We start from the raw sequence: 13,586 nt of genomic DNA, 5'->3' as shown, positions 1-13,586 counted from the left end.
TAATAAAATTGCAAGATTTTGGAAAAGATAAAGATAAAAATTAAAATTGACTGCCATCATGTGATAAATCAGAGTTGGGTAACTTTGATCAAAGTGTGGATGGATTTTGAGGAACAAGTGACTAGATTTTGGTGTGTTCTGCTATGTTTTGTGTGTTTTTGGTTTAATTTATTAAAAATTTCTCTCATTTTGTGTGCTTTTTTTGTCGTTTTGTTTGTTTTTGGTTTAATTTGGTGTATTTTTGTAGTTATCTTGTGTATATTTCTGTTATTTTGTGCGTTTACTTTTGGGGCCACATAAAATTAGGCTGAGGCCCAGTTCTGGTCTACATCAAAATAAAAGCGATGCTGCTTTACAACTTCACGCTGACGATACTGTTGTTTCTCTCTCATGCAGACAAAGTTCCCCTGGTATTTCCTCATCCATTGTTAACATTATTGACATGAGTGTTTGTAAACCCATTGTCGATGAGTCAGCGTCCCACTCAGTCATGGTGTATTCTGTACTTTCCCCTAAGCTCTAAAAAATGTGCGTCACAGAAAACAGGTTGAAAAAAAAAAAAACAGAATTCACTTCCTAAAACGATAAAGCAAATTGTTGTTTTCTCTCTTGCTTTATTTAAAATCAGCCCCAAAACATGATAAGGAAATGCCTCACATGTTTTTTAGGACAAAATCACACATTTACATGCTATTTTTCCACCGGAAAACAAGCCACTGAATGTCTAACAGTGTGACAAACAGAATAATATGTGCAATTCCGCCCATAATCTCGTTCAAAATCTCAAGCTACGTGTAACGGATCAAATAGTGACCATGTTATTCTGTGACTGAACTGAGCTTCATCTGAAGTGGTTTAGATTATTATGACAACATTCAAATCTGGTACAAAGACAAGTTTTGTTGGTGGTGTATTAGCTGAACTGGTAATCGTTTTACCTGGTGGCACATGAAGGCAGAAGCATTAAATCACTCGGCTGCATGGGATTTTGTGCAAATCTTTAATGTCTTGGGACCATATCAAACATGTCTTTCATATTTTTCCAATAAACATCTGTCTGAGGGTCAAAGTGTAGCAAACATGACATAATTTGGTGTGATTTCAGTGTAATCCTACCATTTTCATACAATTTTGGTACGTTCAATAGCAAGTACAGTAAAGTCATGCAAACAGGGAAAGATGATGAAACAGAAAAGTGTAGTGACGCAGAAATGGTAACCTCGGAAACAAAATTGTGGAATTTTGAAATTGAGGCTCTAGTTTTGTGATTTTAAATTTGTGACTGAAGAAAAAAACAAGACACTTAACACAATTTAAGTTGTGAAATAAAAATAAAAAGATCTTATTTTCATGCCACAGGCAGAAAATCAAAGGCGGTTACTTCATGTACCTCTTTGGTGATGTAACCATCCTTATTAATGTCGTAGAGGTTGAAAGCCCAGTTGAGCTTCTCTGTGACTGAACCTCTGAGCAACACCGACAGGCCGATAACAAAATCCTCGAAACGGATCGAACCGTTTCTGTCCAAGTCGAAGGCGTTGAACAGGAAGTGAGCGTAGGTGGTTGCATCTGTGGAGGAAGGAGTTGCACATTCAGGATTTTACTCACAAAGCACCAAAAAAAAAACAAAACAAACACCTCTGTTTAGCGGAGGGTCGTCTCTCTAACACAACATTTACTTTAATTGACATACTTTTTTTAATTTTATTTTAAAACCACCTTCTCAGTTTCGGTGGGTTTGGTTGAAAGAATTTGGAAATATTGTGATTATTTCAGGGAAGCAATAAACTTTTAAATGATTTATTGAGCTAATAAAGTGAATATTGTCTAATGCCTATGTTGACTGCTATTGATGAAGCCTGTAAATCTTTAACAATCTATGAAAAGTAATTTCCTGGCAAAAGAGTTAATTTCCTTCCTTATCTCCTATTTGTGTTGGAACAATGTACATACGTGCATAAGAAAAAGTAATGCACTCAATAAAAGTGTCACGCCCTCTGGCTCGGAAGCCAGGTAGTGCAGTCTCTGTTCCCTCTAGGTGGGTGACAGTTTGGCAGGTGGATTGTCTTCCAATCAGCTGATGAAGTGCACATGGGTCTGATCTTCTCCACTGAATAAAGCTTCACTCTGGACTTCAGTTCCTCGTCGGACTGTAAAGCTGAATCGTCAGTGTCTGACCTCCAAAATCAGTCTGTTTGTATATTTGTTGCCATTCGTAACAAAAAGAAAAAGAAAAAAAACCTCTTTTCCCTTATTAATTTATTGGAAAAACAAACATACATCATAATCTTACTTTCCAACATTTCTTTTAACATGTTTTTAAACAGAGTTGTTGGTTTTCCTCCCACAGTATCAGAAACATGTATAATTCTCTTTTTGTGTTTTCTACGTTAACTCGGTGCTGCCTTACATTCAGACTAATCTGCTTTAAATACATATTTTAAGCAAATATTGTAAAAAAAAAAAAAAAAAAAAAAATTAACACCTGTTGTACTATTGTATAATGTAAGTGGTTGCTCATTTTTCTAATATTATAAGAAATGTATTAATGCACATCTTGTGCATTAATTAGCATCACATTTATATGCTTGAAATTTATATATATTATCAAAAAACTAAGCTAATTTGCTCAAAAATAAATAAATTAAAACATTACTAAAAACTGCTGCTTCAACGTTGATTTGATCACCATTGAAAACACTCTTTTATTCGCATTGTTGGAAAAGTTTGGTGCATTGTGGGATGTGAAGTCCCGTAGATGGATGCGTAGAAGCGTTTTTACTTCATTCATACCATTTCTTTTGCCCCAAAAAACTCTGACAAAGTGACTTCCGACACATTTCAGCTGTTTTCACTGACTAATCACAGAATAAGTAGTAAAAACACTTCTATGCATCCGTCTACGGGACTCTAAATCCCACAACGCCTTTTTCCATTTTCTTCTGCTTTTCCATTGCCAGACTGCCATCTCCCCGGCCATTTCTTCCAGGTCCTCCGGGGGGATCCTGAGGACGTGCCCTGAACGCCTCAATTAGGTGCCCAAGCCACCTCATCTGGCTCTTCTCAATGAGGAGGAGCAGCGGCTCTACTCTGATCCAAAGCTCATGATAAGTGAGGGTAGGAACGTAGATTGACTGGTAAATTTCGGCTCAGCTCCCTTTTCACCACGTCGAATCGGTGCAAACTTTTAAGTGGCAATTTCAACCTTTTACATATTTATTGATCTATGAGGCCTACACTATGTCTTTTTTTAATGAGCTTAATCTTTACATGTATTTGTAATCATTGTTTCTGTTGATATAATTCACTGCCCAGCTCCAGTATTTATAACAAAGCTCAAAAACGCTGTACAATTTAATTTAATTTATTCATTTGTTCCTTTCATGAAACAGTAATCCAACATAGATTCCCCATGTTCATCAAACGATATCACAGTTCAAACGATATATTTTCATGATTGGAAAGGAGCAGTAAGAAGCTGTAAAATATACTATATATATATCATAATAAATGAGGTGACTAAACACACAATTCATGCCCTTCACACCATTTATTTTCTGCACAGTCCCTGACACACAAAATTACAAGAGAAAAAAGGGAGTGTGTTAATGACTGACCTCCTTGGGGAAAGAACTGAGAATAGATGGACTTGAACGTCTCCTCATCAACCAGTCCACTGGGGCACTCCTGCACAGGAGAAGGAAGGAAAATCAGTGTGTGTGTGTGTGTGTGTGTGAGAGAGAAACACGTACGACACATACATTTTTGAAGCCTCTATACAGAGACTGAAGCTCCTTCCTGGTGAACTTGGTCTGAGCCTGTAGCTGGTCCAGTCCCTCCGGCTGGTGGCGGACTGTAGACAGCTCCAAGTCACTGTCGCTGCTGTCTGTGGGAGAAAGACAGACACACAGGGATGGATGGACGGAGGGAGAGGAGGGGGGGGGACGAATGGGGAAAAGTGTGGGGAAATGGAGGTAAAAAAAAAAAGGGAGAATGAGGAAGCAACAGACATCGAGGGAGTGGATGCAGGACGTCAACATTCAGGACGAGGGTTGGGTCCAAACATCCATCAGAGAGAGAGAGTCGGTGGGAAAAAGAGTTGATTTGTGAATGAGCAGAAGGACGTACTTTCTTTATGGCGGAAATGTCACCAAACTATAGGGCAGAATTTCAGAAAATTGTCAGATTCAATCAAAACTAAATATTTTCCTTTTTTTTTTTTTTTTAACCTAAATCCTAAATGCTGCAAAATGATTGGTTACCAGTTCACACACTTTAAGAGAAAGCACTGCTGCACCACTGGGAAAAAGTAAACCTTTCAACAAAGGAAGGGAACTTAAATCCGAGGGAGCTTCTGCAGCTGTTACTCACCATCTTTAGACCAAGAGAAGAAGAGATGAGAAGCAATGACACCAAGATGAGGGGGTGAGAGAGTGAAAAACATCGAGAGAGCGACAGCAAGAGGAGGAAAACACAAAAGACAACAGGTCAAGTCACAGGGGATGCTGAGAGGTTCATATGACGAGTTAAAGGGTTAAATCCTGCAGGGTGCAGCACATCCACGTAATCAGGAAAGACAAACCCCAACAACAACAAAAATCAAGAGTTAGGTAGAGGATTAACTTATTCTACTGTTTTTGTACAGATATCATTACACATCATCACTACAAGTCTCCAGCACAATCAAAGCACAATAATAACCACATATTGGATAAACATAAATACCAAATACTATAATTTTAATATTGAATGTATTCAGAACATTAAAGTTGCAAAGTACATTATAGACAACATAATGCACTGGCTAGAAATAGAGCAGTAATCACTTCATGATGTACAGCAAACATGCGCAACTGGCGGCTCAGGGGACAACATGTGGCCCTCTGTATAAACCTGTGCGGCCCCCATACTAAATGCACAAGATGACAAAAAAATGACAAAAAAAGAGGTAAAGGAACAACAAAGATACACAAAAACGACTCCAGAAACACACAAAATAAGAGAAAAATACGCTAAAATACACAAAATGACAAAATGACAAAAATACAGAATAAGAATAACACAGGTGACAGAAAAACATATAAAAGGACAACAAAAATACACAAAAAAATTCCATAAATACACATTAGAGAAAAATTGACAAAAATTACACAAAAATGATTTCAAAATCCCTAAAAATGAGAGAAAAATACACCAAAATACACAACATGACAAAAATATACAATAAGAATAACACATACAATTGACCAAAGAACAAATAAAAGGACGACTAAAATACACAAAAAGAATTCCAAAAACACACAGAATTAGAGAAAAATAGACAAAAAGACAAGAAAAATACACAAACATTACTCAAAAACTAACCACACAAAATAAGAGAAAAACACTCCCAATGACAACAGAAATACACAAAAAATACAAAACATCAGCAAAAATAGAAAAAATTGTCCAAAAACACACAAAATGATAACAAAAATACACAAAACAACAAAAATATACAAAAACACACACAATTGATGGAAAAATACATAAAAGGAGATCAAAAACAACTACAAAACCTCCAACAAAATGACAGAAAATAATACTACTATATACAACTAACACTGTCTCTTGTCTGATGTAGGGCATTTAAAGGGACAAGTCTAGTCATGTTTTCAACCTATGTTACACACGTGAAAGGACTTAAGGTTATGTAAGATTCTTAGGAAACCACTTACTTTCCTGCAAAGAATTCTATTTTTATAGGTAGGGAAGTTTCATTTCCCATAGCTACAGATTCAATCAACACAATCATAACAAATCATACATTACGTTGCATCAAAAAGAACAAAAGTCTTAGGAATTGTGTTAAACGATCCACAAAGTGATCAAGATCACCAAACATCTACTAATGAATGGTGAAAAAGTGAAATGTAGATTTCCTCTGTTAGCTCCAGCGTAGCTCACCAGTCTCAGTGATGTCGATGAGGCCCAGCAGATGCATCAGTTTGAGGAACATGATCACCAGGCAGACGATGCCCACGGTCTGAAGTCCCTCTGTCTCCCATCTCACACTCATCTTTTCTCACACTTTTCTTTACTTTTTCTATACTTTTACATCCCCGGGTGATGCACACACACACACACACACGTCTGTTTCTAACGCTCTGCTCTCTCCATCCTCTCGTCTCTGAAACCGTGTCACTATCTCATCACTCTTTATGTGACACATTTATTTCCCTCTCTGCCAATTCTGTTACTCTTTTTAGCTCGCCCTCTTTCCTCCTTTTTAATTTACTGACTTTTACCTCCAATACGCTCTCCCTCATATACCAAAGGAAATTCCAGGATGGTTTTTCTGGTCCATCGATAAAGTTATGATTGAAAAATATTCTTTAGAAAACAATGGCAGCATTATACAACCACATGAATCTACTGAATCAGAAACTGAAATGTCAGTAGACACTCACCGCTTTCTTTAAGTATTGTATGTCCTTTTTTAGTCTGATTTGCTTTCCTTTGATTAATAATGATCAAAACTGTTGACAAATCTGATTTTAACCATGCTTTATTTATATTATTTATATTTTTGGCTACATTAAGGCACAACATCCCACTTCTAAATGTTCTTTTGCCTTTCCTGGAAATTATTATTATTGAACAAACAGTAAATTTGGTTACACTGTCTTTGTTTCTTTTGCACCTTTTTGTGTTTTTGTTGTTGTTGTTTTGCTCTTGTTTTTTTTCTCTTCTAATTTATGTCTTACATTATGTTCTTACATTTGCACTATGATCCTATGTTAATTTTTATTTTTGTTTCTTACTGTTTTTTTATTTTGTTGTTGCGATTAATAAAGGTATATTCTATTCTATTCTATTCTATTCTATTCTATTCTATTCTATTCTATTGTATTCTATTCTAAAGATGGATTTAACTCGATCTTTGCTGCCCTCTGCTGGAAATTAACGTTAGTATTATTCTATGGACGCACCATGCAGGAACATAACTATGGAAGCCCGATTACGTCACAAACAAAAAAACCCAAGGAAAGTCATAATTATGAGAAAGTAAAGTCATAATTATGAGAAAGAAAGTCATAATTATGAGAGAAATAGAAAGTCATAATTATGAGTTAGTAAAGTCATAATTATGAGAAAGTAAAGTCATAATTATGAGAAAGAAAGTCATAATTATGAGAGAAATAGAAAGTCATAATTATGAGTTAGTAAAGTCATAATTATGAGAAAGTAAAGTCATAATTATGAGATAGAAAAGTCATAATTATGAGATAGAAAGTCATAATTATGAGTTAGTAAAGTTATAATTATGAGATAGTAAAGTTATAATTATGAGATCGTAAAGTCATATTTATGAGATAGTAAAGTTATAATTATGAGATAGTAAAGTCATAATTATGAGGAAGAAAGTCATAATTATGAGATAGTAAAGTTATAATTCTGAGATAGTAAAGTCATAATTCTGAGATAGTAATGTCATAATTATGAGTTAGTAAAGTCATAATTATGAAGTAGTAAAGTCAAAATTATGAGATAGTAAAGTCATATTTATGAGCTAGTAAAGTCATATTTATGAGATAGTAAAGTCATATTTATGAGATAGTAAAGTCATAATTATGAGTTAGTAAAGTCATAATTATAAGGTAGTAAAGTCATAATTATGAGGTAGTAAAGTCATAATTATGAGATAGTAAAGACATAATTATGAGATAGTAAAGTCATAATTATGAGGAAAAAAGTCATAATTATGAGATAGTAAAGTCATAATTATGAGGTAGTAAAGTCAAAATTATGAGATAGTAAAGTCATATTTATGAGATAGTAAAGTCATAATTTTGAGGTAGTAAAGTCATAATTATGAGGTAGTAAAGTCATAATTATCAGATAGTGAAGTCATAATTATGAGATAGTAAAGTCATAATTATGAAATACAAACATTTTTGGTACATCCACCCATGGCACTGACCAGAAGTCTCCATTAGTTTAATAAACCGTGCTACTTCAGCCACATCAGTTTAATCCTTTCAACACCAGTGTTTTTTTCTTTAGTATCTTTTCAAGGGTGCGCTTACTCAGCACAATTCCATGTGAATTTGCAAGTAAACAAAGTATTTCATCATTTGTAAAGTAGTTAGACTTTAATAGTCTTATCAGCCTTCTCTCAGCGTCAGCTACTCACCACATGAGCTGCTGTAAATGTGTTAAAGTATCTCATAATTATGACTTTACTAACTAATAATTATGACTTTACTAACAATTATGACTTTACTAACTAATAATTGTGACTTTCTATCTCATAATTATGATTAATTAATTATGATTGAACCTCCTATTATTGTTTTTGTAAAATACAAAAATTATGATTTTATTCTCTGAATTTAAACAGCATGACACTAGTGGTGAGCAGGTCTGACTCAGATTAGAGGCAGAAAAACAAACAATTTTAACAATATCATGCCCTAGTTTGCACCTCCATGTATAAATGATATATAAATTATGTAAGGTACTGACAATATCCAAACAATAAGTGACAAATATCAGTCTCTGCAGTCACTTAAATTTTCTAGATTTTGTTTGACCAATTTCTATATTTTGTAGAGTAATTTGAGGAAAATTACAAGATTTGGGGAGAAAAAAATGAGTGTTCTATCTTTTGTGTATTTAGAGGAGTGGTTCCCAAATTATTTTGGATCGTGACCCCATTTTTATATCACAAGTTTCAAGCGACCCTAAATACTTTTTTTCCTTCCCCTGAATTAGTTTTTCATCATATTTGTTATTCTGTGTTACAGATAGACATTAACCAGGATTTGTGCACAAAGTAACACGATGTGCCAGCTCAGATATATAAATATATATATATTTGTTAAAAAATAATTATCAAATATATTTTAATTCAATAATTCATTGTTTTAATTACTAGACATTTCAGGTGACCCCATTGAAATTCCAGGCGACCCCACGTAGGATCATGACCCAATTATATATTTTCTCTTATTTTTTTCTCCTGCAGGCCCAATTGGATGCTCTTAAAGGCGGGATTTGGCCCCCGGACCATGAATTAGACACGCGCCAAACCAAACATATTAAGAACATGCAAAGGGGAAATAAAACCCGAAACCATTAGATCAGTGGTTCTCAACCTTTTCAGCCAGCAACCTCCAAAATAAAGGATCCAGAGACCGGGGACCCCCACTGTACCTGAAGGTGGTTGAACACAAACATGAACATTGAAGAACAGTCATGAGGAGACAGGGCCATCTATGAGGGGGAATAAAGGGGAGAGATTTTGGGGGTCCATCCATAAAGTCAGCAAAATCATGGTTATTTGTTCTATGAATCTGTGATAAACACATTTATTTATTTATACGAATAATATTCACTGTTATTCAGGAAGTTCATTATCATTTGTGCCATAGTATATAGTCATCTTAAAGATGTAAATCTTAGTTTCAATCAGGAATAAAATGGGTTAAAAGTGACTAAAGATGGGGGAAAAGTTGGTGAAATGGGATTTTTAAAAACCACAGATATTGGTTAAAAGTAGCAAACGAGAGTGGTAAAAAGGGTTAATGTAGTTAAAATGGCAAAAATAAGCATGAAATATGGTGAAAAGAGGTTTAAAGTGTCAATAATGGGTCAACATGTGCGATAATAGGTGGAAAAGTGGTGGAAAGGGTTTATAAGTGTGGAAAATGTCTTGAAAGTAGAAAAATGTGTAGAAAAGACATTAAAATGTAATGGAGAAGTGGCAGAAATGGGAGTAATGTAGCAAAAATGCATTAAAAGGAGCAAAAATATGGCAAGAAAAAGTGATGAAAATAGGTTAAAATATGGCAAGTTTGGTATAGGTAAAAATAAGCAAAAATTAGCTCAAATTGTTTAAAAAAAATATGAGTTTACTTGAAGGCATCTGGCGACCCCCTCCCAGTGTATCACAGAACTCCTACGTTAGAAGTACTAACCATTTTTACTCGTATAACGTAATATTTAATGTGTGTATATAGAACAGAAGTGATGGAAACCCCCCCCTCAGTATGTGGGGATATCCTCTGTGTGAGAATGTACGACATTCCTGTTGATTCACAGGAAAACGTGTAAAAAAAAACTGAAGAGGACAGGAGATAAATGTGGAGTGAAAGGATATATCACATACTTATATTACAGAGCCCCAAAAATAGAAACTTATGTGTCTCTAAAGACAAAGTTATCTCTGACATCGATATCGTCCCAAAATAGAGGCAAACTGGAAAAAGACCAAAATGGAAAGTGAAGCAACAACAGAAGATCAGCAGGTTTGTTTGTGACCACTTAACTGGAACTTACACCTGCACACACACACACACACACACACACACACACACGCATGCACACGCGCACACACACAGTGCTGAGGGAGGACTTTTTTTGCAAAGAGCAAATCAAAGGAAGTTTTTGAAAGCTGACGATATAAATAATTCAACAAAGTCACCGCACCTACTGTAACTGTTCTGATAATTGATTTGTACTTTGATGCTGATGCCGTACACGGGAAATAGGCAATTGGAGGTCTGGGGTCCTCATTTTGGTCTGAATTTGTGTCCCCCCCGACCCAAAGTAAACAAAAAAATGAGTCAAAGAACCACATGAAATGACAAAAATGTACACAAAAGGACAACAAAAACAACAGAAAAAAGATAATAAATCACAACAGAAATACACAAAATGAACCAAAAATGGACAAAACGACTAAAAATACAGAAAAAACAACAGAGAAATTTACAAAATGACCGCAAAAATACAAAAAGTGACCAACAAACCCATGCAAAATGACAGAAAATGTGTTGGTATGAGTGGTTTTGTTTCTCATTGTTTTCAATTGTAATATTGTACAATATGCAGAAAAAAAACCAGGGAAGGGCAGTATGGACAGAATCACCTGAATTCAACTATATCCATTGTCTCAAAATGTTGGATTTACTATTAATTAATAATGTGTGTGATGGAAATTTGCCTTTCTAAATAAAAAGAGAATTTCAAAAAATGAAAAATAATAATAGAAAAATACAGAGAAGGAAAACAAAAATACAATACATAAATTGACAACACAAATTAAAACACACGCAAAACCTTAATTCTTTCTGACATGAACTTTAAAAATATATAATAATAGCACACTTTTGTTGCCCAAGCTGTGTGTTTTTGTTGTTATTCTGTGTATTTTTGAATCATTGAGATTTATACAGTAATTTTCTCTAAAATTGTTCTTATATTTTCTCTTATTTATTTGTTAAGAGAAAAATAAAATGCATTAAACATTCTTAACCCCCAAATCTGCTCTTACTGAGATGTGCGGAATACTGAATCCCGCCTAATCGCACACATCTGATTGGCAAATGTGAAGAATTTTGTATGTTCATATGGAGTCATTTTGAATGTTTTTCGAGTCATAATATGCGTTTATTTGGGGGGCAGATTAAATTAGTCTGAGGGCCGCCAGTTGCCCATGTCTGAATTAGACAAAGAAGTGATTAAGCTTCAGTGAAATTCCATTTTTGTCCACAAAACCATAAGTATTTCTATGTTGGGCAACAAAGAGCTGAACATGTAGAGCGTGAACAGTAGAACATCAGTTCTAGGGTTACTACCACCAAACAGATGAAAGTGCCTCAGTAGAGGGAGGAGTTTGGGTGGAGGTGTGTTACTGTCAACGGTAAATAAAGGGTCACTGAGGAAAAGGGATGAAGATGTGCAATGGGAAATGTGGAGGCTACTGGGGCACGGCCAGTGTCCTTCAGGGTCCTGGAGGAGTACTCTGGACTCCATATTTAGGCAAGCTCAAAGAAAGCCTGTTCAATACAGCATGTATAATTAATGAGATGTAATGCTAGACCAGAGTGTAGGCCTTGTTACAGTGAGGGGGGGTGGGGGTGTGGTGCTATTGGTGGAATCGAAGATTGGCAAGATTGAGAGAAGTGATAAATTATGAAAGGATATTATTGGTGTTTTTTTTTTCTTCTATTTTATTACTAATGACAGCAGCCCATAGCAGAAGCACTAATGTGCCGGCCGGAGCCTTCCGGCAGTAATTCTCTTGGCACGCTGACGGCGGGCCACTCTGCCTCGCTGGCTTTCATCCCAAAACTCTGTCAACCATTTGGTGACAGGGCAGCAGAGAAAGAATCAAGTTTTCAAAATAAAACATTTCATTTTCATGGGATATTTTACTTTGAAAAATGGATGTTTCGCTTTTGCGCACATCCGTCCGTCACTTGATTAGATTTAGACTCAGTGAGGAAGTGAGGCATGCAGAGTGGGAGGTACTCTGTTCGACCCCACCCCCACCAGACCCCCGGAACCATGATTGTGGTCAGTGGCAGAGAAAAGGTTGAAGACCAATGCACCCACTTAGCAACGGCACCAGTTTAGTATAAAAATGACTTTAGAAACCAAAGTCAAACTTTAAGACCAAGACATTTTCTTCGGTAACACTTTACTTGAAGTTTGATACATAAGGCTGACATTACACTGTCATTAGCATGAATAAGGTGTCATGAAGGCTGGTCATTAAATTTGGAGCTATGTTGGTATTTTTTGGGTTAGGTGGAGGGATCTAGTGGGGTTAGATATAGTATAGGGTTAGGTTTAGAGGTTAGGGTAACAAATGGCTGGGGTTAGGGTAACAAACGACACTTAATGACAGCCTTAATGACACCTTATTCATGACCTTGTCAATGACAGATAATGACAGCATAATGTCAGCCTTATGTATAAAACTTTTAGTAAAGTGTTACCTTTTCTTCTTCATGTGTTAAAGTTATTCGATGTGTATGAAATAAAGTTAATGGGAAAAAAAGAGAAAAAAAAATCTTTGCTGACATTGGGATTCATGACTTAACACATTTCTTCTCAAGAATAAAATAATGCAAATTAATGCAGAAACAAGAGTGGATTTATTTTATCATGAGGTAACTTTGAGAAGCTACATGTTAATCAGTACTTTGGTGTTACACGTTTAAAATAATATATAAAGGAACTCTTCTTTCCTAATGTGAGTCCTTTGTTAAGATTGTACAAAACTGAAACAAAACATATTGTTTTATCTCATTAGAAGAAATGTAAGAAAAAAACCTTAAAAGTAATATTAACACTAAGTTGGTCATTAAAATACTAGTCTGTATAATCAGCATACTTTCCTTAGAAAAGAACTTGTAAGGATACATCAAAGCAATCAGCAGATGCCGCTGAGGAAGACTGACATTGTCAGGAGACCAAAGTGAATTTCCTGAAAGTAGTCTGAATACATTAAACATATTATTCCAAAAGAGAAGACAAAATGAACTTGCTGTAATTGTTTTAAATTTTAAATAATTTTAAATAACCGTATCATACCCCGACATGAATATCAGGATCCATTCAAAGTAATACAATTAAAAATTTAACATTTCAACTAGGGTTGCAAAATTCAAGGAATTTTCCTTGTTGGAAACTTTTAACGGGAATAAACGAGAATGAACGGTACATTTTCATTATCTTAAAATATCAGCATCAGTTATTTAAAGGTTACTTGCAATTTCTGATTAATTTTGATACATAACTCTCATGAAAAG

General features: G+C 35.1%; 1 protein-coding gene across 12 annotated transcripts in view; it reads right to left on the bottom strand.

Moving 5' to 3' along the window:
• kcnip3b (Kv channel interacting protein 3b, calsenilin) overlaps positions 1–13,586 on the bottom strand; it is a 67,010-nt gene that overhangs the window by 3,508 nt on the left and 49,916 nt on the right. For 7 of the 12 annotated variants that reach the window (XM_028457347.1, XM_028457349.1, XM_028457348.1 and 4 more), the window contains 3 exons: positions 3,762–3,886; positions 3,618–3,687; positions 1,391–1,569 (listed from right to left, as the gene is read on the bottom strand). In XM_028457347.1, the coding sequence (XP_028313148.1) occupies positions 1,391–1,569; positions 3,618–3,687; positions 3,762–3,886 (374 nt within the window). The other 5 variants (XM_028457354.1, XM_028457355.1, XM_028457353.1 and 2 more) reach the window with 4 other exon arrangements.

Source organism: Gouania willdenowi, chromosome 9 (genome assembly GCF_900634775.1).
Source record: "Gouania willdenowi chromosome 9, fGouWil2.1, whole genome shotgun sequence".
In the NCBI taxonomy this organism is placed as follows: Eukaryota; Metazoa; Chordata; class Actinopteri; order Blenniiformes; family Gobiesocidae; genus Gouania; species Gouania willdenowi.
The sequence above is the reverse complement of the archived record's forward strand: the minus strand, read 5'-3'. Positions and strand labels throughout refer to the sequence as shown.